Source organism: Hyperolius riggenbachi, chromosome 7 (genome assembly GCF_040937935.1).
Source record: "Hyperolius riggenbachi isolate aHypRig1 chromosome 7, aHypRig1.pri, whole genome shotgun sequence".
Classification (NCBI taxonomy): domain Eukaryota; kingdom Metazoa; phylum Chordata; class Amphibia; order Anura; family Hyperoliidae; genus Hyperolius; species Hyperolius riggenbachi.
The window spans coordinates 69735085-69759343 of record NC_090652.1 but is presented as its reverse complement, the minus strand read 5'-3'; the positions used below and the strand labels follow the sequence as shown (position 1 = coordinate 69759343).

Sequence of the window (24259 nt, the reverse complement as noted above, 5' to 3'; positions counted from 1 at the left end):
CTCCCTACTCACCTGACCTGGCCCCTTTAGACTATTATCTGTCACTAAACTTTTTTTTTTTCTTTCTTTCTTTTAGAAATATTTTTATTGAATTTTCTTTTTTTTCCCCAAAATTTAACAAGTACATTGGAAATACAAAACAAATAGAAGGGTATACAAAACAATACACCCGATCAAACAGAAAGACTAAAGCAGGGGCATAACAATAGACCCTGCAATGGATACAGCCGCAGGGGGGGGGGGAGGGAGGGGGGCAGAAGCCACAGGGGGCCCTGTCCTGAGCAACTGACAACTAAGGGCAAGGAGAGAAAAAACTTTCTGCTCCCTGCACAGTTGTTCTAATGACTGCATCTGCTCAGCCAGTGATAAGGAACCATACAAAGTTTTTCAGACAAAGATTTGTAGACAGTCCCTATTCAGTGTGCAGCAGGCTCTTCTGTACAGCGACCAACCCATAAAATCTCTACCCCTCCCCAAGTGCTCTGTACTGTAGTGATGCTGGAGGAGTCTGCAGAGCCAGTTCTGCTCCATCAGAGATAGACAGAGTGAGTGTAATAAGCTGCGGCTGGGAGCACACTCATCTGTTCGTTTTCTGTGTGAGTTTTTCTGTATGCGTTTTCTGCACACCATGTGTGTCTATTTGTGAAAATGTATGTTTTATCACAGAAGCTAATGTAATTGATAGAGAAAATGTGTGCAGTGCTTCACTGCTGTCAGTTTATATTTGCATTGGGAAAACACATTCAAGTGTGCTTTAGCCAACTGAATAACATTGGTTCTCAGTTAATCAGTGCAGAAAGGGTGGGATGTGTGGGGGGTTTGGTGGGAGGGGGCCCTATCCAAAGTTTCGCAGGGGGGGGGGGGGGGCTAGTGATTTCTAGTTACGCCCCTGGACAAAAGTAAAACACAATAAAAATGAAATAAAAACACAAAATATACATAAAACAAGAAAAACATCAACATCAAGGTCTCTGAACATGAGTCACCCCCCCCCCCCCTCCCCTTAAGACAAAGGATCAGGATATCTTAATCTCGCTTGGAATTCATACGTCAATATTGAAGATTTTTAAACATTTTTTCCAGATTTTTATAGAATTTTTTTTGTAGATCCCCCATCCTTCATATACATTCTTGTGGATAGTAAATTCTGCACTTACCTGAGCTTTGAGGTCAGAGATTTTAGGTGCATGTGCTTTTTTGCAGACCAGAGCAATTGCTCTCCTAGCATAAAATAGCAATAATTTAGCAAGGTGTAATTTGTGCTCACTAAGAGTGGTGTCTCCAAAGTGATTTAGGAGCATAGCTTCAGCTGTATATGGCATTTGTGGGCCTACTACCTCCACCAGCAGGTCATGGGTTTGTGACCAGAAGTTGTGTATTTTCTGACATTCTCAAAAAATGTGGAAAAAAATGGCCCTGCCTATATTGCACCTCCAGCATGAGTCAGATGCATCCTGTTTCATTTGAGATATTCTTTGGGGAGTGAAGTAAGCGCTATAGAGATATTTAAGTGCACAAAATGTGTGCCTTGCTGCTATTGGAACACTGACAAAGTCCGCAGTTACTCCCTCCCAGTCTTTAAAGAGGTGCTGTCATCCATACTATCTCAGGAAAAAAAAAATATATAAGTAGATAAATACTTGCTCTACTTACATAACACATGTATTGCACTGTCCACGTTATGATTCCTGTGAATTTTATAAAGGAAAAGTAGTGAATCCTATTCTAGACAGTTTCCATATTTACTGTGGCTATTTTGAAGCCAATCGTGATGTAATATCCGCCCTTAAGGCCCATACACACGTTGGATATTTTTAAACGACCTGTAATTTGGACGTCCCGTCGTTCAGTCATCCAGACACCAAATCGAGCGTGTGTACAGTCCATCGTTCAGCTGATAAGACTGGTCTTGAGCGATCCAAGTCGGATCGCTCAAGACCAGTCTTATCAGCTGAACGACGGACTGTACACACGCCCGATTTGACGTCCGGACGACTGAACGACGGGACGTCCAAACGACGGGTCGTTTAAAAAAATCTGACGTGTGTATGGACCTTTAGTCTTCTCTGCCTGATTTGCCTGCCCTTCACTATAGAAAGTGCATTGTTTCAGCCTGAGAAATTTTGGCCAATCAGAGAAGAACAGAGGTGTGGGAGGGGAAAACAGGAGGGAAAGAGGCTTCAGCCAATCAGGCTGCATTAGTTAAGTCTGTTAAGTCTGAGGGGAAGTAGAGAAGCAAAAAAAGACAACCCAGCATGCCCTGCAACTTCTCTTTTGTGTACCAAATTTTCTGTGTACCAAACAAGAGTCATGTAAACTGGGGAATGATCATTTATCAACAAGTAAAGTAATAGTGATTTTAACTTTTGGATTGCCTGATTAGCATCCTTATTACTTGTTTACCAGATAAAAATAAAGAATTGATTTTTGATTTTATGCCCGACAGTTACTCTTTAACAGAAAGATTTGGAAGATCTCTCCTTCAAGCTTAAAGCAGTTTAATACGCATGGCTGCTGCATGAGAAGTCAAAATGTTGTATAGTTGTGATGTGATTACAGTAAGGCCTGAATGCATCATCAACTTCTCAATCTCACTAGAAGAGAGTATTACAGGTTGGGATGAGAATTGAGTGGCGAATGCATGGCGAAGCTGGAGGTATCTAAAAAACATGGAGTTGGGAAAATAATAATGGGCTTTTAATACATCAAACAAGAGAAGTTCCTGTTGCTCTACTACGTCTTTAAGTGTGTAGATACCTTTGTTTGCCCACACGGAAGGGTCAGGAATTGTAAGAAACTATTTAAGTTTTATATTGTTCCATAGGAGTATATGGAGACCTGTGATTATTTTTAAAGAGATATTGATGAGCTATTTCCCATATTCTAGCAGTGGTTTTCATTGGAGTCGTCAGGAAAGGGAGCGCTTTAGGACCTCTATATAGAAGGGCAGATAGGGCCATATTAGATCCAATGACTGAAGCTTCTAGATCTAGAACAGTAGCGGGGATGTATTCTGATTGTGCGAACCACCAATAGACTGTACAAAGCACCGCCGCCCAGTAATACAATTTAAAATTTGGTAGCGCAATAACCCCTTTTCACTGCACCTGTGTGTGTGACAGCTGCACATTTGTAATACCAGTGCGTGCATACCTGTTCACTGCACCTGTGTGACAGCACACCGTTTTATATACCAGTCACTGCATACCTGTTCACTGTACCTGTGTGTGTGACAGCTGCACATTTGTAATACCAGTCTGTGCATACCTTTCACAGCCCCTGTGTGACAGCACACCGTTTTATATACCAGTCACTGCATACCTTTCACTGCACATGTGTGACTGCACATTATATAAGTTAAGTCAGTGCATACCTTTCACTTTATCGCCCCCAATATGGACAAAACAGGCAGAGGCAGACCCAGAGGAAGGCCACCCGGCAGGTCTGTTCGAGGTCGTGCTGTCATGATTTCGTGTGTGCGGAAAGCACGTGCCATCAACCCCCAAGATTGTCAGGATGTAGTTGACTATTTAACACAGAACACCTCATCCTCCTCAGCTTCCACATGGAACTGTGACATATCTTCCTGCTCTGATTCTGGCACCCCACTTAACACTCAGTCGGCACTCGGCAGCCATCAAAGAGCCATCATCCCAGGGCTCAGCGGTGTGGAAATTTGTTTGTGTATCTGCCTCAGATGAGATCAATTTCATCTTTACTCTCTGCCACCGAAAATTGAGCCGTGGAAAGACCAAGACCCGCTTAGGGACAACTTCCTTACAAAGGCACATGATGACAAAGCACAAACTGCAATGGGATGACCACCTGAGGAAAAGCAGCACACAAAAGCAAAGCCACACACCGCAGTGTAAGATACCATTACACAATTATTTCTCAAAAAAGGCGATACCCAAACTGTACCAAGATGTTAAAAGGCAAGTGGTATCATCTCTGGCACACAGCGTTGGGTCAAGGGTCCATCTGACCACGGATGCCTGGTCTGATGTCAGGCCTTCCCGAAGGCTAAGTCAGTCCCCACACACAGCATCTCTGCCTGCACGCCGTGTGACTGCCTGCCCCAAGACTAAGTCGGTCCCCACACAGCATCTCTGCCTGCAGGCCGCTTGACTGCCTTCTCCACCACCACCAACAGGGTCCAGGACTCCAGGTGAAATCCTGAATTTTTAAGCAGCAGCCGCTATAATAATTTTTCTGGTGCGTGTACATGCCTGCCTAATTTTTCTGGCTGCACTGCAGTTGCAACAACAAAACAAAAGGCATGTACATGTCATTTCCCCTTTGTGATCAGTAGCTTGCCGCGGTGAAGGGGCTTGCGTATCACAATGAAGCAATGACCGCCGGCTATATGAGTGTGTTGGGGGGCATACCCAAGATAATAAGGTCATTGCTTCATTGTGAACAGACCAAATTCGATCAGCTGGACAGTCACTCTTGTTCTGACTGCCTGCCCCAAGACTAAGTCGGTCCCCACACAGCATCTCTGCCTGCAGCCCGCTTGATTGCCTTCTCCGCCACCACCAACAGGGTCCAGGACTCCAGGTGAAATCCTGAATTTTTAAGCAGCAGCCGCTATAATAATTTTTCTGGTGCGTGTACATGCCTGCCTAATTTTTCTGGCTGCACTGCAGCTGCAACAACAAAACAAAAGGCATGTACATGTCATTTCCCCTTTGTGATCAGTAGCTTGCCACGGTGAAGGGGCTTGCGTATCACAATGAAGCAATGACCGCCGGCTATATGAGTGTGTTGGGGGGCATACCCAAGATAATAAGGTCATTGCTTCATTGTGGACAGACCAAATTCGATCAGCTGGACAGTCACTCTTGTTCTATCATTGAGCTACCTCAGCCTGGCGACCTTATGGGCTTGAAAATCGCCATTGCCTGCACTCTCGCCATGGTGTGCACCAGTCCAGCACGGCCATCTCTACACCAACAGCTGGTTGCGGTGCGTTACACATTGAGTTTGGTGTGAAGCAGTACACTAATTACACTAACTGATTGATGTATACACACGCAAGATGTTTTAAAGCACTTTATGCCTCCAATTTAGCATTGCATTTGCAACATGATTTCTGCCCTTAAAACCCTGCTGTCCGTCAAATCCGTAGTTTTCCCCGGGACTTTGGGCATGTATCCCACTCCACCATGCCCCCTCCAGGTGTTAGACCCCTTGAAACATCTTTTCCATCACTTTTGTGGCCAGAATTAATTTTTGAAGTTTTGAAAGTTTGCCTGCCCATTGAAGTCTATTGCGGTTCGAAAAGTTTGAATGTTCACGAACTTTTGCGGAAGTTCGCGTTCAAGATTTGCGAACCTAAAATCTGAGATTCGAGCAATCTCTAATAGAGACACTCTTTCTATTAGTCCTGATATGCACAGCCCAACTATGTCTGGAGAGGAGTGAAGAGATGCCGCCAGGGGCTCCATTGCAAGAGCAAAAAGAACAGGAGACAATGGACACCTCCGGCAAGTACCCCGACCTAAGGAGGAAAAAGGAGAGATATACGCACCGGTACGGACCCTTACCCGGGGGTTAAAGTGGAGAGCCTTAATGTATTTTATGCAATTATCCCCAAAATGAAATTTAAGGACCTCCCATAGATAAGCCCACTCAACAGTGTTGAATGCCTTTTCAGCATCTAAGGAGGCAATAACCCTGGATCCAGAGTTAGAATGTTTAATTGACAAGTTAATAATCAATCTCCTAAGGTTGATATTGCAACCTTTCTCAGGTATAAACCCGGATTGGTCTCTGTATATAATATTGGCAATGACACTGTTGAGTCAGAGGGCTAGAACTTTTGCCAAAATTGTCCCATCTACATCTGTCACTAAACTTAAGTAAAGTTACACCTGGGGCAATATTTTGCATACACTTCTGTCGTCAAACATGCTGCTGAAAGCTGGTTAGAGGCACAACCAAAGGACTTATATTTGAACAGTCTAGAAAAGCTGCAACTGTGCTGTACCAAGTGCATCAGTCTCGGGGTGGGGGGAATATAATGAATAAATGTGTTATAACGCTGGCTCTCTGCTTTCTGGGCTAAGCCAAGAACTTATTAGCTCCCCCTCGTTTTTGCAGATCATCTTTGCTGTAAAGGGTAAGCTTACCTTGTTGTAAAGTATACTCATGGCTATGTTGAATTGGGATTTTAAAACAGATATCTGAAAAAGAGAGGAGAGAAAAAATGAATCAGCATAGCGGGTTTAACCATCCAAAGTGCCTTTTGCATTTAATCCCCAATATAATGTTCCCCTCCCTCCAGACCCAGGAGCAGGATCTCCCTCTGAACGGGAAAAAGAGAATTTAAACACGTTACTTAAAGCGGATATCCAGCTAAAATTATAGTCTATGCCTTCTGTAAAGGAAATTACTGCAATATCTTCTCCCCCAAAGTTGTCCCCGAAGCCCCGTATCAGCCGGCCATTCTGTTTTCTCTCGATACTGATAAATGAAAGTGTGTATCAGGCTTAAGCCTGGTACATACACACATCCAATTTGGATTGACCAATGACTGACTGACCAATATTACCACTTCCTTGTGTTATGAGAGCTTACCTGCCCCCTATGTGTACATGTGCTTCCTCAGTTTTTTTTTATCTCACTAATATTATAAATGTGAAAGTTTGCATGTTTATTACTCAATCACGCAACAGTGGCTGAAAAGATTTGAATGACACAATGAAATTTGGCACACACATAGTACATTACCTGGAATAACATACAGGATACTTTTTATCCCCATAACCAAAAAGTGGACGGAGACATACAAATTTCCCTGGGAAAATGTAAACTGCAGCCATTCTTACACAATTAATGGCAGGGTTCTCAAACTTTGCACAGTTGGTCACTGGGTGACTGGGATTAATATTCAGAAAAGTGGGTGGAGCCTACAAAAGCCAATCAAAATCATCTATTGCTTTTCAAGGGCAATATTTAATTGCTGCCCTTCTTGCACTGTTAATGGCACAAGCCTCAAACCTGGTACAGTTGGTTATTGGGTGACTGGGGTTCAAATTCAGAAAAGGGAGTGGAGCCAAAACCAGCTAATCAGATTAGTTTCATTTCAATGCCAATTACTGATGACAAAGACTGCAAAGCTCACAAACTTGGTCATTGAATAATTGTGTGTTAGGGTTAGAAAACGTGGTCGCAGCCAAAACCAGACAAATACATACCTGGCAACGCCGGGCCATCAGCTAGCTTTTAATACATTTGTCAAAAACCTCAAGTTAACTTTTTTTTAGTTGTCATTATGAGGTGCTGTGAGTAGAATTCTGAGGAAAAAAAATGAATTTAAAGGGAAACTTAAGCCAGGAAAAAAAAACAATGTTCAATTTTGGAAACCACTGCAGCGACCCCAGAGACTGGCGGTAGACTTATCACATAGGATTCGTTTAGACTGTGGCGCAATAATTAATATACAGGGAAAAAAAACAGTTTTACTTTCCAGGGTCTTCTACCAACCCCCTGCAGCCGTTGCAGTCACTCACGGAGCCTCCTGTGCCCTGCCACCAGCTGGTTTCGTTTTCGCTGACAGACCCAACAGGCCTGGCCACGCGTATTTTTGTTTGCGTTCCTGTCCGCAATAGCGTCCTGCACAGGTGCAGGATGCTGTTGAGGATGGGAATGTGAAGAAGGATACGCGTGGCCAGGCCTGCGCAGGCGCAGAAACCCTGCAAACTCCCTATCAGGGCCTGTCAGTGAAGACAAAACTAGCTGGCGGTGGGGAACTGGAGGATCTGTGAGTGACTCGAGGACACAGGACGGCTGCACGGGGCTGGGGAAAGCCCCAGGCAAGTAAAACTGATTTTTTTTTTTATTCCTGGCTTAAGTGTCCATTTAAAGGACACCTAAAGTGAGAGGGATATGGAGGCTGCCCTGTTTATTTAAATTCCTGGCTGTCCTGCTGATCCTCTGCCTCTAATACTTTTAGATCAGATGTTTATGACCCAAGTCTGACTAGATTAGCTGCATGATTTTTCAGGTGTTTGATTCAGACACTACTGCAACCAAAAAGATCAGCAGGACTGCCAGGCAATTGGTATTGTTTAACCCTCCTGGCGGTCTAATGAATTCCGCCAGGAGGCAGCGCAGCAGTCTTTTTTTTTTTTTTTTTTTCCTAAATCATGTAGCGAGCCCAGGGCTTGCTACATGATAGGGGCTGCTTAGCGGCATCCCCCCACCCGCTTCGATCGCCTTCGGCGATCTCCGATCAGGAAATCCCGTTCAAAGAACGGAATTTCCTGGAGGGCTTCCCCCGTCGCCATGGCGACGGGCAGGATGACGTCAGCGACGTCGTGACGTCATTGGGAGTCCCGATCCACCCCTCAGCGCTGCCTGGCACTGTTTGGCCAGGCAGCGCACGGGGTCTGGGGGGGGGCGGGGCGGCACGGCGCGACGGATAGCGGCGATCGAGCGCAGGGCAGTGGCGATCGGTGTACTTACACAGCTAGCAAAGTGCTAGCTGCGTGCAGCAAAAAAAAAATTAAGCAAATCGGCCCAGCAGGGCCTGAGAAAACCTCCTGTGCGGCTTACCCCGAACTATGTTCGGGGTTACCGCCAGGAAGGTTAAAAGGAAATGAATATGGCTGTGAATACTTTCCCAATACACTGTATGAGCAGATTGTGTAGGTAAACCCTCATGTTACACAGAGGTGGTAAAATTGGTCAGTGATCAGCCAATTATAAATAGAATTGTGTACCAGGCTGGTGCATACTGTACATACAATTTTGATTGGAACATTTTACACCTCCATTTAGTATGACAGCTTACTGACATAATCATTTCATAGTATTTAAAATCAGCTGGCCCTCATACCACATGGAAGTGGTAAAATTTGGCAACGATTGGCTAATCAAAATTGGCTAGGTGTACCAGGCTTTAAACTCTTCTGACTTAAAGTGACACTGAAGCGACAAAAAAATTATTCCTCTGCAGAAAAAACTAAATACAGTGACAGACAGTTGAGATGATAAGCTTCAGAAGACAGAGCTCTCTGTCACTTTGAAAGTCGCAGAGCTCAATGAAGCTCTTTTGCATAGAAAACAACTGGAGTTTCTTAAGGGCCTGTTTCCACTAGCGCGAATTTGCATGCATTTTCCAATACAAGTAAGGGCTGGTGCACACCAGAGCGGTTCTGGAGCATTTTTTAAAACGGTTGTAGGGGGAAAACCGCTTGGCTAATGGGAATTGGATGGTGCACATCAGAGCGGTTCGTTTTTTCCACAAACGCAAACTCGGGGGCTGCAGCATTTTTTAGATTTTTTTTTTAGATTTCTCTGCCTCGATGTTAAAGTGTAGGAAAGTGGAAAACGGCTCTGAAAAACGCTAGATCCGAGTGGTTTTCCAGGCGTTTTTGTTACAGTAGCTGTTAGTAACAGCTTTACTGTAACAATATTTGTAATCTGCTACACAAAAACGCTGCAAAAATTGCTAGGCATGTCTCTAAACATGCACAGAAATCGCTCTGAAATCTGCTTCAAAAACCTCTAGCGTTTTGCAGATCTGCTAGAGGTTTTTGGTGTGCACTGGCCCTAAATGGGCCTGTTTCCACTTGTCAGGAAAACTGAGCGTTTTGCTGTGCAGGAAAAATCTGCACAGCAGAGCCATCAGAATTTGTACACCGCACACACCGCTTGCAATTCGCATGTAATGTATTTAATAGGAATTTGCATTGTGTATTCGCTATGCGAACTTTCCATGCGAATACGCAATCGCTTTCATGTAAAATCAACGTAAAAGCACACAGGCACTGACATGGTTAAAATCGCATACTTACAAAAATACACACACACACACACACACTTTAGCTACAGACTCCCTTACAACAAAAATAGGCTTCTTACCCAAAAAACACCTGGAAAGGCAAGGATTGACCACATCAATATCTTGAGCGGGTGACTTTGTGCCTCTGTTAGTAAAAACAGATGTACATTCAATTAGAGAGATATTAGTATTTAGTACAGAGCAGAGGTACAGAATGGCAGAAATGTTCCAGCTTTAGGAGATGCAGACTGGCATTATATGCTGGGACTGCACCTGTGTGGCACTGTAACCCTCTAAAAGAGGGTCACACATTGTGTTAATGTATTTCTGTGTGTGAAGGGAACTTAGCATCTAAGGCTAAAATTCGCCTTAGAAATGAGCATGGTGGAACTAAAAAGGTGCATGGAGAGAGAGAAGCCTAAGTGCTGAGATGGTTGCATTGACTGGTTGCTAAGGCGACCGTATACACAAAGCAGTGGAACCTTCTGGAAGCCCCATGCGTCCGGTCAGAGAGTACAGCGCAAGCGCGGAGGGGCAGAGCACGTGAGACCTAGCTAGAGGGAACTGGTTTTAACCAGTTTCCCTCAGCGCGCCAGAGTCAGTCAGGAGAGCGCTCTGGGACAGTCAGGAGGCGGCAGTGAGCGGGAGAGGAGGCTGGGGAGAACGTTCGCAGCAATCACCCCATGAGGCAAGAAGGGGACCCGGCGGAAACCCAGAGACCACCAGCAGAGAAAGGCCAGACAGTTACAGGAGGCCAAGTGCAGTGTGTGCAGGCAAGATCTGAGCTAACACGGAGGGAGAGAGACTCTGGCAGAGAGGAGTATAGGCCTTTGAGCCAGCTTCAAGCCACAGAGTGTATTCAGAGAAGGGCCAGTGCTCAGTGGAGGTTTGCTGAAGTAGAGAGATAGCTAACTCAAAGTATTGAAGAGACATATTCTGATATAAGTGGTGTGACTAGAGACTGCCTGTTTGATCCTCTGAGCGGATCGTTCAGAAACCGCCGACAGCACGTACTCACGCACTACTGTCGGCTGAACATCCGCCCAGCGGGAGGGTCTGACGAACCCGTCGTTGCCGGATGTAGTGCATGTGTACGCCCCTTTAAAGAGACAGAGACATTGTGGTGATAATACATTTGTTGATGCAAGATAGTCCTGCCCAGCCAAAGGAATAGACTCTGCAGCTGAGTGTATTAAGTGTGTGAGCCTTTCTGTCATCAGAAAAGTCTCCATTAAGCTCGCTCAGAGTCAGAACTGACATAGTTAACCATTTGCAGTAATCCTGATGAAAAGACATAGTTCCTGTCAATCTGCTCTCAAGTCATGAGTTCAGAGTTCATTTGTTCTTCAGTTGATGTGTTCTGCAATGTTTACTAAAGGCCTGATATGAGAAGTGAACTCAACTAGCCCAACATAATAATACGTACAGTATTATGGCCAAACACAGTACCCAAAATGTAACACTTCACTGCCAATATCCTGCCAAGAATCCAGCATGTATACAGTAGCCCCGATGGTCAGACTACTCAGCCAGCGTTCAGCCTGGCGGATCAATTCAGCAAGAACTATGTCCTCTCCACTCCCCCAGGAAGCTGCATGACCCCACTCTTGCTCCGCTCAGTTGGTCCTCTCCCCTTTCCCATAGCAACAGAACATGTTGCTATCCTACAGACTAGGAACACATCCATACAGCCTGCACCCTACAATGTCGCCCAAGGAATAAGGTTAGTGTTGTCTTCATAGATGGTGATTACCAGAGGAGTGGAGATACAGTACCTAGAATTTGTATTTACCTTCACACCTGTAGAGGATTGGAGCAGTGCTATCAATATGCTGTAGAATTTGATGAATCTTCTTCCGCATTGTATTATCACCTACGATTTTGTCCTCCGTACTGAAGACAATGAGATCTTTGGCCATTTCTGCAATGAGAGGCTGATTGTGTAGGATCATCTGCTTGTCCTCTGAGCTGCTGGAGTCCAGATCATCGGCCACCACAATCACATGGTCCCGACCTTCAGTGAAACACATCACAAGGATAGAGAATTAAGGTGGCCATACACTGGTTGATTTTTTGCATCGATATCCCGATATTTTCTGTGAATATGAATGTGACCCTGCCCTCACTACGGGGCCAGCCTTAGGTTTCAAAATGCTATACTTTGAATCAGGTCATTTCGGCGCGCAGCGCTGAGCGCCAAAGCTGGGTGCCGTCATAGCAGCAATGCTATGATGCACGCCCCGTGCATCGGTAATTTGGGACTCTGGCTGCTGCCAGACCCCAAATTACATCTCCCTCCGAGTTGCGACAACTTGGTGGAGAATAGTATGTGATGCCACCTTCAAGTTTGCTGCAGCGGGGAGAGCTGTCATTAGCGCCGGCAGCAGGGAGAGCCGAACTGACTGGCGCCGAGATGACATGTACTCCTAGACTGGGTGCCGTAGATCACAACGCTGCTAATGAGAACAGTATGTTCTCGGTAGTGACAGGTATTAGGTAGTAAGGTGTGCCCCTAGATATTATTATTATCATTATTAAATACTCAAATGTACCCCCAATAGAATTAGAAAGCCAGATGTGCCCCCAATAGTATAAGGTATCCAGATGGCCAAATAATGGCGCCTGGTTACGTTTTTCTAAACACGATATTTATCGTTTTTATGAAAACAAATATTTTTCGTTTTTAATAGTTTTAAGTTCCTTTCCTGGATATGTGTGTGTGTGTATATATATGTATGCATGTATGTATGTATGTATGTATGTATGTATGTATATATACAGTATGTGTGTATATATGTGTATGTGTGGGTGTATATATGTGTATGTGTGGGTGTATATATGTGTGAGTGTTTGTGTTTGTATGCTTGTGTGTATATATGTGTGTGTCTGTGTGTGTATATATATGTGTGTGTGTATTTATGTAGGTATATATATATATATATATATACAAATAAACATACACACACACACACGCACATATATATATATAAACACACACACACACACACACATATACTGTGTACACACATACACACACACACACACACACACACACACACACACACACACACACACACACACACACACACACACACACACACACACACACACACACACACACACATATATATATATATACACACACACACATATAGGCACACCCCTATACACACACACACACACACATTATCCCACATACATACACATACACACAAAAACACACACACACACATATACATACACACACACACACACACATATATACACACAAACACATATATATATACATACACACACACACACAAATATATATGTACACAAACACATATATACACACACACACATATACACACACAAACACACACATATACACATATATATACACACACACACACACGGAGCAAAACCCATATTCAACACATTTCAAAATGATATTTATCGTTTTATGACTTACATTTCAAAACGATATTTATAGTTTTATGGAAGTCATAAAACAATAAATATCGTTTTTAGTGCGGCGCCATTTTTTAACTCATAAAACGATAAATATTGTTTTATAATGCAAATTAATGCGGCGCCATTTTTACACTGTAGGCTCTGGCGCCATTTTAAACTGATCCCATCCAGATGTGCCCCCAGTATAACAGCTGGTTCACTTTTACCCAAGTAAAGCCTCAATATGTGCGTTTAGAACCAGCAACGCAGCAATAAACATATTGTGAAGTGTCATTGAGATGAATTCACAAGCAAGAGGGCCCATACATTACTCTATGACCTACTGATTCGATAATTGTATCCAATGGCTGCCAAATTGATCTTTCAATTGATTTCCAGCATAATGTTTCAAAAGGATCGATTGGATTTACTGGAAAGTCTTGGTCACAAGGGCTTGATCAGGTACGTGGCAGTAAAGGTGTTTGATACTGCGATGTCCGACAGATCCCCGGCCGGTGTCCCCGCCCTAAAGTATATGTGTCCACCCACGCTAGTGCGCAGTGTTAAAGGCTCACCTGTTCTCCAGCACAATTCCTCGCCTCCTCCAGTGTCAGGCGCCACCACAAGCACCTGTGATGTAACTACATGCAGCTGTTGTCACATGGAATAGACACTGGCTGTGATGCCGGATAATGGAGGGGGCCAGGATTTGCTGCAGTGGGCAGGTGAGTCTTCAACACTGCATATGGGAGTACAGATATACACTTGAGGGGCAGCAGCAGGAGTAGGGGGCAGCAGCAGGATGATTTGCAGTAAATTGCTGTGCAGTGTGTGGGCAGGCAATAGATCTCTCTCTGATCAGATCAGACTGGGACCTATCTAATGGTCAGTCTGGCCATACATCAATAGATGCATGCCCACCTTAATTCCATTAAATGATTTTCCCATATTGAAACTGTCCCTTTATGATTTTCATATTGAGACTTCCAATCACCGATAAGACAAAGAACATTTATATTGTGCTTTTCCACTAGGACACACTCTATAGGCAGTAGCAGTTTAAGGGCTGGAACCCACAGGAGCGCTTTTGGCAGCGTTTTGGCAGCACTGCGATACGCTAGCAGTTTGCCAAAACGCTGGGCTAATGTTAATGGATGGGGCAACTTCCACAGGAGCGTTTGCGTTTCCCAGAAACGCAAACGCAGGACCTGCAGCATTTTGGGAGCGTTAGCGCTTCAATGTAAAGTATTGAAACGCTAGCAGAAACGCTCAGCAAAACCTAAACTGAGCGGTTTTGCTAGCGTTTTGCGGTTCAGCACACTGTAACAAAATTAAAAATAATTCACAGGACCAATCAGGATAAAAACGCAAAACGCAAAACGCTAGGCACCCGCTGGGGAAAAAAATACAATGTTGCAAAACACAACCCAAAACGCGCATGAATCCGCTTGCAAACTGCTCAGACAAAACGCTAGCGGTTGCGTTTTGCGTTTGCGGTTTTCAGTGGGTTCCAGGCCTGAGGGAGACTTGCCAGAGGTTTTCTCACTGAATAGTTGCTGGCTTACTGAACAGGCAGAGCTGAGATTCAAACTCAGGTCACCTGTGTCAAAGGCAGAGCCCTTAACCAGTACACTATCCAGCCATGCTAGCATGTGTGCAAAATCCGATGCTCCCTGACTCCTCAGCCAGCAATTATCCGCCCGTTATATGATTTTCATTATTATTTTCATATTGAGACTTCCACACTATATTTTTTTTTTAAATTGAGACTGTATATTGAGACTGTTAAATATTGTGCACTCTTTTATACTGTGGGCGCCGCTAACATTGTCCTGTATGCCGTGCCCATTTTAACCACTTGCCGTATGCACCTTTTTTACCTGCTTCTGTTTTTTTACTCGTTCTCTCATAGAGGACCTTCAGAGTCGTGCACTCTGGCACCAGCTCCTCCTCTTTGCAAGCACTTGGAAGAGTCACTATGTGCAGTTTTCCAAGTATTTGCTAATCCACCAATCAAAACCCAGCCTTTTACTTGTGGTAAAGCTGTCTCCACCCTCTCTGTGTATCTAGACAGACAATATACCGCATGCATTTATACTGTTTCATCTGGCTTTTACCCAGCATTTCAGAGAGCTTTGTTAGTTCCTCATCGTAGAGAGAATCAGTCACATTGGTGATGTTGAGTCGCCCTCTTCTCCTGGAGTGATACAATATCGCATAGCGGCAGCGGGCCACTTCCTCTTGGAACTCTTGTTGTCTGGAGTTTGATATGAGAAATGTCCGCACTTCGCTGACCAGCAAGTCCTGAGATCGGAGGGCATGGTGAAGGAAGGTGTAGCAGCTCTTATCTTCGCGGGAGAATATACCCACAGTGCTTCTGGTGCAAAGGAGTCTGAATCCTAGGAATCCCAGCCTTTTAGATAAGAAGTCTATCACCAAAGTCCACATGGTAAACAAGTGATTTGAGAATTCCATGGTGGCCTGAAACAATAATACAAAAATAGTGTCAGTTAATGCAGTAACTACAACTAAGTTTTCTTTTCTCTCTCATTGCATGTGTAAATAGTGTGTTGCGTATAGTGGTGTTGTATTAGGCTGGTGAATCCACTGTACTAGATAAAAAAAAGTGATCCTGTAAGAACAGATCCATTTTTCAGTTTAAACTGATCAGTTTTCTACATCGGCATCAGTTTTTCACCCGGTTCAGTCCGTACTATTTTCGCATCACCACCTGCTTGGTACATGTTGCCATCACCTTTGCATTCTGCCGCTGCTGCTTGGGTCCTCTGCTAGCTAGAAACGCCAGTATACTGATCCCAGAGCCCTCTCAGAAGCATAAAGTTCCCAATGGGTTGCAAAAGGCCAATGGGAATCCTTCCTGAGTACCAGGGAGGATTTTCATTGATCCATTACTAAGCCAACCAAAGAGAATCCTCCCTGGGGAGTGACGATTCCTATTTTTCTTTTCATACAATATGGTCACTTCTGTGTCGATCAGTTCTGCTAAACGGAACATTTGTCCTAGCAGTGTGAGCGCAACCTTACTAGTGGTTGCAGGAGACTTCCTCATAAATCGTTTAGTCTGTTCTTTAATATGAAGGTCCCTCTTCTCTTACCAGAAAAGTCTGAGGGCATCGGGGATGAAGTTGTAACTGCTCTTTCCCTCTCAGGAGACCATGCCTGTATTGCTACTGGTAAGTATGAGTAAAACAGGTGAATTCTGTGCCATGCGCGAGCCGTGTGGCACCTGAGTTAGGCGCCACTATAGCAGTAATTCTATTGTGTGCAGCTCATGCACGTGTATTTTGGGGTTTTGGTGATCGCCGGACCCTAAATTACTTCTCCCTCTGAGTTGCTACGACTCGAAGGGGGAATGGTATTTAATGCCGCCGGGAATTAGAGCGGCAGCACGGTGAGCCGTCATTCGGCTCACCCTGTGCCCAGATCACCGGCGATGTTATAATACGTACGCAAGTAGGGGTGATGAATGAGATGCAAATAACTCCAGTTAGCGTTGAAATGTCAAGCAAACTGTATAGAGCTTGAAACTGAATTAATCAAGATCGACAGGAAGTGCATTTAATTGGCCCAACTGTAAGCAGCATACAGTCTATATTAATGTAAACCTGAGATGGGGGAATAAGCTCTATTTTACTTACCTGGGGTTTCTTCCAGCCCCCCTGTAGAACTACAGGTCCCTCTGTTTCCTCCAGGTCTGTTGTGCCTCTTCCCGCCTCTGAAAGATCACCAGCCGTGGGCTTCTGTGCATGAGCGGATGGGTGGCTTGCAGCTGGGACCATGCATGGACAGTAGCCTGCAACTGGTCCGGTTGACGAGCCTTTCGGGGGGCACAGAGGCACAGCAAAGCAGACTGGGAGGAAACTCAGAGACCTGTGGGGCTACGGGTTGCAGTTACGCCCCTTTGACAAATGTTACGTGACAGTCAGGCCCAAGTCTCTTCCAATGCATCTGCATGAGGATAGCTAACTGGGGTAGCAGGGCAACACCACAAATAGTGTATGGATGAAAGGAATCCTATGGAAAAGGTAATGGTGTTAACAAAAAGGGACCTGTTCCTACAAAGGTGTCTGATCCTATAAAGGTGCATCTCTAAAGACTTTAAATACACTCTGTAACAAAAAAAGTTCCCTGGGGGGTACTCACCTCGGGAGGGGGAAGCCTCAGGGCCCCAATGAGGCTTCCCCCTCCCCTATAGCTGCAGGCAGTCCAGCGCTGGCTCCTCCAAAGCGACCCGGACCCGCAATCCTGGCTCGACAAGCCTGACAAGGCTTGATATATTTACCTTCCCTGGCTCCAGCGGGGGCGCTGTTGTGGCTCTCAGCTCGGAGATAGGCAGAAATAGCCGATCTCTGTCGGATCCGCTCTACTACGCACTCGCAGGAGACTTGCGCCTGCACAATAGAGCGGCCCGACAGCGATTGGCTATTTCCGCCTATCTCCGAGCGGAGAGCTGATACTGCACCTGCGCTGGAGCCGGGAAGATAAATATTTACATCCCTGCTAATCAGAGGGGCCCAGCGAGACCACCGTTAGACACAGGAGGATGGGTGAAGCCTCGATAGGATCCGGAGGCTTCCCCCATCCGAGGTGAGTACCCCCAGGGGAAATTTTTTTAGTTACAGGTTTTCTTTAAAGCGGAACTCAGAAGAACGTCTTCTCTGCTCTAAAAGATACACAACAGCATAATAAACTTCAAAGAAAAAATGTCTTTGTTACAGCTGATACAAATCCTGCAATAAATTGCAGTGAGCATACTTCCTGCTTTCATGGAAGCAGACATAGGGTTAACAGCCTGTGTTTACAAATCAGCTGCTCTGCAAAAGCAGCCAGCTGACTCAGCTGAGAGATCAAATTACACTTGTGATTAGTGACAGATGAGGGGGACTTGGACAGGCTATACTCTCTAAATACATACATAGTGCATTTCTCTATGTTTTCCTTCTGTCCTGTGCAAGAGTTCATGTCCACTTTAAGGCCTCTTTTACACTAGCAGAGTAAACCTGCATGGCGTTTTGCCCTATTACCCTATTTTGCCACCAGGGGCCGCAAAATCAATAAAAGTCTATGGAGACATTTACACTTATTGTGGTCCCTTGCGGTGCGCCAGAAGTATCTGATCTGACTCAAGGGCAACAGCAAGTTACCACAAGCACCGCGCTTAACACATAGTACTAGTGGTAATGTAGGTCTATGGGCGTAGTGTAAACAGAGTGCAGTGCTTCACTGCGCATGCGCGGACTGACAGGAATCTGAGTGACGTACGTCCAGCAGGGAGTACGTCACTGAACAGGGGGCAGGGCTATGCATATGATCCTGTCGGCGCACTGTGCCGCATTGTCATATGTTTGTCATTTTTGCATTGTGGTGGGATGCAGCAGGAGCATCACAACCCACCGCAACGCACAAAATACAGTGGCTTGCAAAAGTATTCATCCCCCTTGAATTTTTCCACATTTTGTCACATTACCGCCACAAACATGAATCATTTTTATTGGAATACCACGTGAAAGACCAATACAAAGTGGTGTACACGTGAGGAATGGAACGAAAATCATACATGATTCCAAACATTTTTTACAAATAAATAACTGCAAAGTGGCGTGTGCGTAATTATTCAGCCCCCTTTGGTCTGAGTGCAGTCAGTTGCCCATAGACATTGCCTGATGAGTGTTATAAATCACCTTTTTGCTTCGACACCAGCAACTTCTTAGAGTTGCACCTCACAGACTGTGAGATAACTTGACTCTCAACACAGCAAGCATTATTGGAGATAGACCGTTCTCAGGCGTCTTCAATATACAAGGAGTTTATTTCACTACACAGATATACAGATACAGTTCGTCATATCTTAGCCAAGCAGATTCTTGCGTTGCGTTACAGCTTCGTGATTACCTTCCTGCTGAAGGTAATCAGGTCCTCTTATGTCTACCCTATGTTACATCATCTAGACTACCTATGTACAGCATATATCACATCAGAACAGAAATGGATTATATAAAGGTTTAAGCCAGCAGGGACAGGTAGCAAGACAGAAAGTGCTACCCCATACTCCAGGTGTGAGTTTTATATGAACTAGAAAGAGTTAAATGTGACCTCATCTGAGCCATCTATGATTGGTTCAGATCCCTTGTGATGTCAGGACACACACCTACTCGTTTAATATTCTATAAGATATTTGCCCTAAATACCAAGGATTTCCATGTTGAATAAACATGGCTTTGTTTACTGTTCTTGTGGTCTCCATGTTGAGGTCAGTGAGACCTGTGGCCTTGCCCACAGAACAGCTTCTTGGTAGGTCCTAGTTCTGCTGACAGAACTGTAGATTTTCTCTCTAAGAGAAAATCCCCTTAAAGGGCAGGTCTGCACCCCAAGCCTTTTTGACTAACTCAGTCCAAATAACTAAGGCCTACTTAAATTATAACAATGAGTGCTAATGACTAAATAGAGTGCACCTGTGTGTAATCTAATGTCAGTACAAATACAACTGCTCTGTGACGGCCTCAGAGGTTGTCTAAGAGAATATTGGGAGCAACAACACCATGAAGTCCAAAGAACACACCAGACAGGTCAGGGATAACGTTATTGAGAAATATAAAGCAGGCTTAGGCTACAAAAAGATTTCCAAAGCCTTGAACATCCCACGGAGCACTGTTCAAGCGATCGTTCAGAAATGGAAGAAGTATGGCACAACTGTAAACCTACCAAGACAAGGCCGTCTACCTAAACTCACAGGCCGAACAAGTTGAGCGCTGATCAGAAATGCAGTCAAGAGGCTCATGGTGACTCTGGATGAGCTGCAGAGATCTACAGCTCATGTGGGGGAATATGTCCATAGGACAACTATTAGTCGTGCACTGCACAAAGTTGGCCTTTATGGAAGAGTGGCAAGAAGAAAGCCATTGTTAACAGAAAAGCATAAAAAGTCCTGTTTGCAGTTTGCCACAAGCAGGGGCGTAGCAATAGGGGGTGCAGAGGTAGCGACCGCATCGGGGCCCTTGGGCCAGAGGGGCCCCGAAGGGCCCTCTTTCAACTACAGTATTAGCTCTCTATTGGTCCTGTGCTCATAATAATAACTTCTATAGATACTTTGAAGAATGGTTATCATTAACACACTGTTCCCCAACCCCTTCTTGCACCTCTGACACTGTGGTTGCCATTGGCAAGTTTTGGTGCGCCATATCAATTGTTATGTATAGAGTGCTTGGGGGGCCCCATTGCAAAACTTGCATAGGGGCCCACAGCTCCTTAGCTACGCCACTGGCCACAAGCCATGTGGAGGACACAGCAAACATGTGGAAAAAGGTGCTCTGGTCAGATGAGACCAAAATGGAACTTTTTGGCCAAAATGCAAAACGCTATGTGTGGCAGAAAACTAACACTGTATATCACTCTGAACACACCATCCCGACAGTCAAATATGGTGGTGGCAGCATCATGCTCTGGGGTTGCTTCTTTTCAGCAGGGACAGGGAAGCTGGTCAAAGTTGATAGGAAGATGGATGGAGCCAAATACAGGGCAATCTTGGAAGAAAACCTCTTGGAGTCTGCAAAAGACTTGAGACTGGGGCGGAGGTTCACCTTCCAGCAGGACAACGACCCTAAACATAAAGCCAGGGAAACAATGGAATGGTTTAAAACAAAACATATCCATGTGTTAGAATGGCCCAGTCAAAGTCCAGATCTAAATCCAATCGAGAATCTGTGGCAAGATCTGAAAACTGCTGTTCGCAAACACTGTCCATCTAATCTGACTGAGCTGGAGCTGTTTTGCAAAGAAGAATGGGCAAGGATTTCAGTCTCTAGATGTGCAAAGCTGGTAGAGACATACCCTAAAAGACTGGCAGCTGTAATTGCAGCAAAAAGTGGTTCTACAAAGTATTGACTCAGGGGGCTGAATAATTATGCACACCCCACTTTGCAGTTATTGATTTGTAAAAAATGTTTGGAATCGTGTATGATTTTCGTTCCACTTCTCACGTGTACACCACTTTGTATTGGTCTTTCATGTGAAATTCCAATAAAATTGATTCATGTTTGTGGCAGTAATGTGACAAAATGTGGAAAACTTCAAGGGGACCGAATACTTTTGCAAGCCACTGCAGGTGTAAATGCAATTCAGCAGGAAACACAACTATTAAGCAATGACTTCAATTTATGATTCAAATATGATTAAGGGCTCTTTAACACTACTTGCGATTCCGATTCCAATTTCAGATTTTGATGCAATTTTACATGCGATTCCAATTTAGTTTAGATTAAAAAAAGTCCTGCATTGTCGCGTTTTTATGCATGTGCATTTGTATTGCGTTTTTCATATGTTTTGTTCTGGCATATGCTTTTTTTTGCGTTTTGTTTGCGGTTTAATGCATTTGCGGTTTGCATATACAAAAGCATATGTGTTTTGTATGCGTTTTGCATGTGTTTTTCTATTGTGTTTTATGCAAATCACCAGGAAGTTAACAGGAAGCGGAAATACATCAGAAAACCTAGTTTATTTTTTAAAAACGCATATAAAAACGCATGAAAAACGCATTACATTGCGTCACCACTGACTTTCATTATGTGCGTTTTTGATTACCATGCAACAAAACAGCGTTTTTAAAAATGCATTTTTTAAAATGTATACAAAACGCATATGCTTTTTTTATATGCTTTGTCTATGCGGCCCATTGACTAACATTATACGCATAAACGCTGCGTTTTACGCAATGCTAGTGTTTCCGCCTAATATGTCCTTAGCCTGAGGCCTGGAACTCACTACAAAACACTATCGCTAATTACAATTGCTAGCGTTTTGTATGAGCGTTTTGTAAGCGATTTCATGAGTGTTTTTGGTATCGATTTTAAAAAGTGTAAGGCTTTTGCCAGCGATTGAGTATCGATTAGCGTTTTTAATTCTGATTGGTCCTTTCAATTAATTTACATTTTTTTACAGTGTGCAGTAACTTCAAAACGCTAGCAAAATCGCTCTGTGTAGGTTTTGATGAGCGATTACGCCAGCGTTTATATACTTTACATTGCAGAAACGCTAAATGCTAAAAATGCATATCCTTCATTTTGCGATTTGGTAAACGCAATCACTCCAGTGGAATTTGGCCCATCCATTAACATTAGCAGAGCTTTTAGGGAAATCATTAGCGTTTTGAATCGCTCCCTAAACGCTCCGAAAATCACTCTAGTGGGTTCCAGCCCTGAAAGAACATTAGCAGTTTATTTCTTTCCATTTAATTCGGTATTGCGACCAACCGCATCATTGCATCATATACAGCATCACTGCATATCACATCTCCAGATGTCGTTTGTGTACTAGCTAATCATTCATATGCAATAACACATGTCCTAAGTGCACGACCAACTCCACCATGTGACCGACCCCATGACAAACCGTTTATATGACTTATTTTCCGCTTACCAACCAACTGAACAACCAACCCATTTACATGCTATGCGCACAAGCTGCACGATGGACTGCACGACATGGCCGCATTCAAAACAAGCGCACGTTGTTCAGACAACATGTCCAACTGCACAATGTCAGCCCAACAGTCGAGTGAGTTGATCTGCTAGTTGTATCGGATCTCACAAACCGCCTTTTATTAGTCACTCGTCTAGTCACTTGCCACGCATACACATGCCTGATTGTCGCCCAACAGACTAAATTCAGACGACAATTGGGCGGATTTGTTGGAGGTGTGTACAAGCCTTTATCCAACATGTGTACTTTGCTTATAGTGGACCTGAACTCTTGCACAGGACAGACGGAAAACATGTATTAAAGAGAACCCGAGGTGGCTTTGTATAACGTTAGTGGGGCACAGAGGCTGGTTGGGCACACTAACACCAGCCTCTGTTGCCCCATGGTGTGTGTCAAAGACCCCCCTGCTCGCCGCTATACCCCCGCAATGCTGGCGACACGCAGCGTGTCGCCAGCACAATGTTTACCCTAGCGCTGTCTGTCAGCGCCGCTCCGCCGCCTCCTCCGCATCGCCGCTACCCGCCCTCGTCCCTTCCCTCACGCTGATTGGAGGGAAGGGACGAGGGCGGGTAGCGGCGATGCGGAGGAGGCGGGGGAGCGGCGCTGACAGACAGCGCTAGGGTAAACATTGTGCTGGCGACGCGCTGCGTGTCGCCAGCACTGCGGGAAGGATAGCGGCGAGCAGGGGGGTCTTTGACACACACCATGGGGCAACAGAGGCTGGTGTTAGTGTGCCCAACCAGCCTCTGTGCCCCACTAACGTTATACAAAGCCACCTCGGGTTCTCTTTAAGGGACAGTTCACACTCAGCGCCGCTAGCCCGCGATCGCGTTTGGCTCACGACCCCAATTTTAACAAAAAGTCTTTACGATTCTTGCGCACATTGCGCTTGTGATTCCCGTTCAATAGAACGAGAATCACAGCACAATCGCCCCCAAAATGCTGCATGCAGTGCGTTGTCTGCGATTAATCTAAATCGCAACCGCTGCAGCGTGAATGTATCCATAGGGGTACATTGTAGCAGCGCTTTCTTTGCTGATCGCCGGCGATCAGCAAAGCGCAGACGTATCACCCCAATGTGAACCAGCTCTTAGTATTTGGAGAGTTTAACCTGTCTAATTCCCTCTCATCTGTGACTAATCACCAGTGCAATTTGATCTGTCACTGAGTAACAGGAAGTGAATACAGAAACAATAATGACTTTTATATACATATTGTATAACATAATGCAATAGATCTCCTCACCTGAGTGTCACACGCTGGTCAGTGTCTGAGCTGCCTCTGTCACCAGTACAGACTTCCTGTATTATAAACAACACATGTGAAAGTGAAAGAACTCTCAGTATGGCCTCCTCCTCCTCCTCATCACCCTCCCCTTCTCCTCTACAGCACAGAGCACATGCCTCCTCTGCTCCTCATACACTGTATGCTCAACACTACAAGTATGGAGAAAACACTGAAGATCTTCTGGAGGCCAGGCCAGCAGCCATTGTCTTTGGCTGGCAATCAACTAAACATCATCCCAGTAATAGCAAA

At 44.7% G+C, this 24259-nt stretch overlaps 1 protein-coding gene across 10 annotated transcripts in view; it reads right to left on the bottom strand.

The window, feature by feature from the left end:
- The window catches only part of LOC137524329 (uncharacterized), a 57559-nt gene extending 33502 nt beyond the window's left edge, over nucleotides 1-24057 (bottom strand). For all 10 annotated transcript variants that reach the window (XM_068244061.1, XM_068244063.1, XM_068244067.1 and 7 more), the window contains exons 1-5: nucleotides 23969-24057; nucleotides 15346-15709; nucleotides 11586-11807; nucleotides 9874-9938; nucleotides 6135-6188 (exon numbers count right to left, since the gene is read on the bottom strand). In XM_068244061.1, the coding sequence (XP_068100162.1) occupies nucleotides 6135-6188; nucleotides 9874-9938; nucleotides 11586-11807; nucleotides 15346-15703 (699 nt within the window). In that variant the 5' untranslated portion in view covers nucleotides 15704-15709; nucleotides 23969-24057. The remainder of the gene's footprint in view (nucleotides 1-6134; nucleotides 6189-9873; nucleotides 9939-11585; nucleotides 11808-15345; nucleotides 15710-23968) is intronic.
- Between the last annotated feature and the right edge of the window lie 202 nt (nucleotides 24058-24259).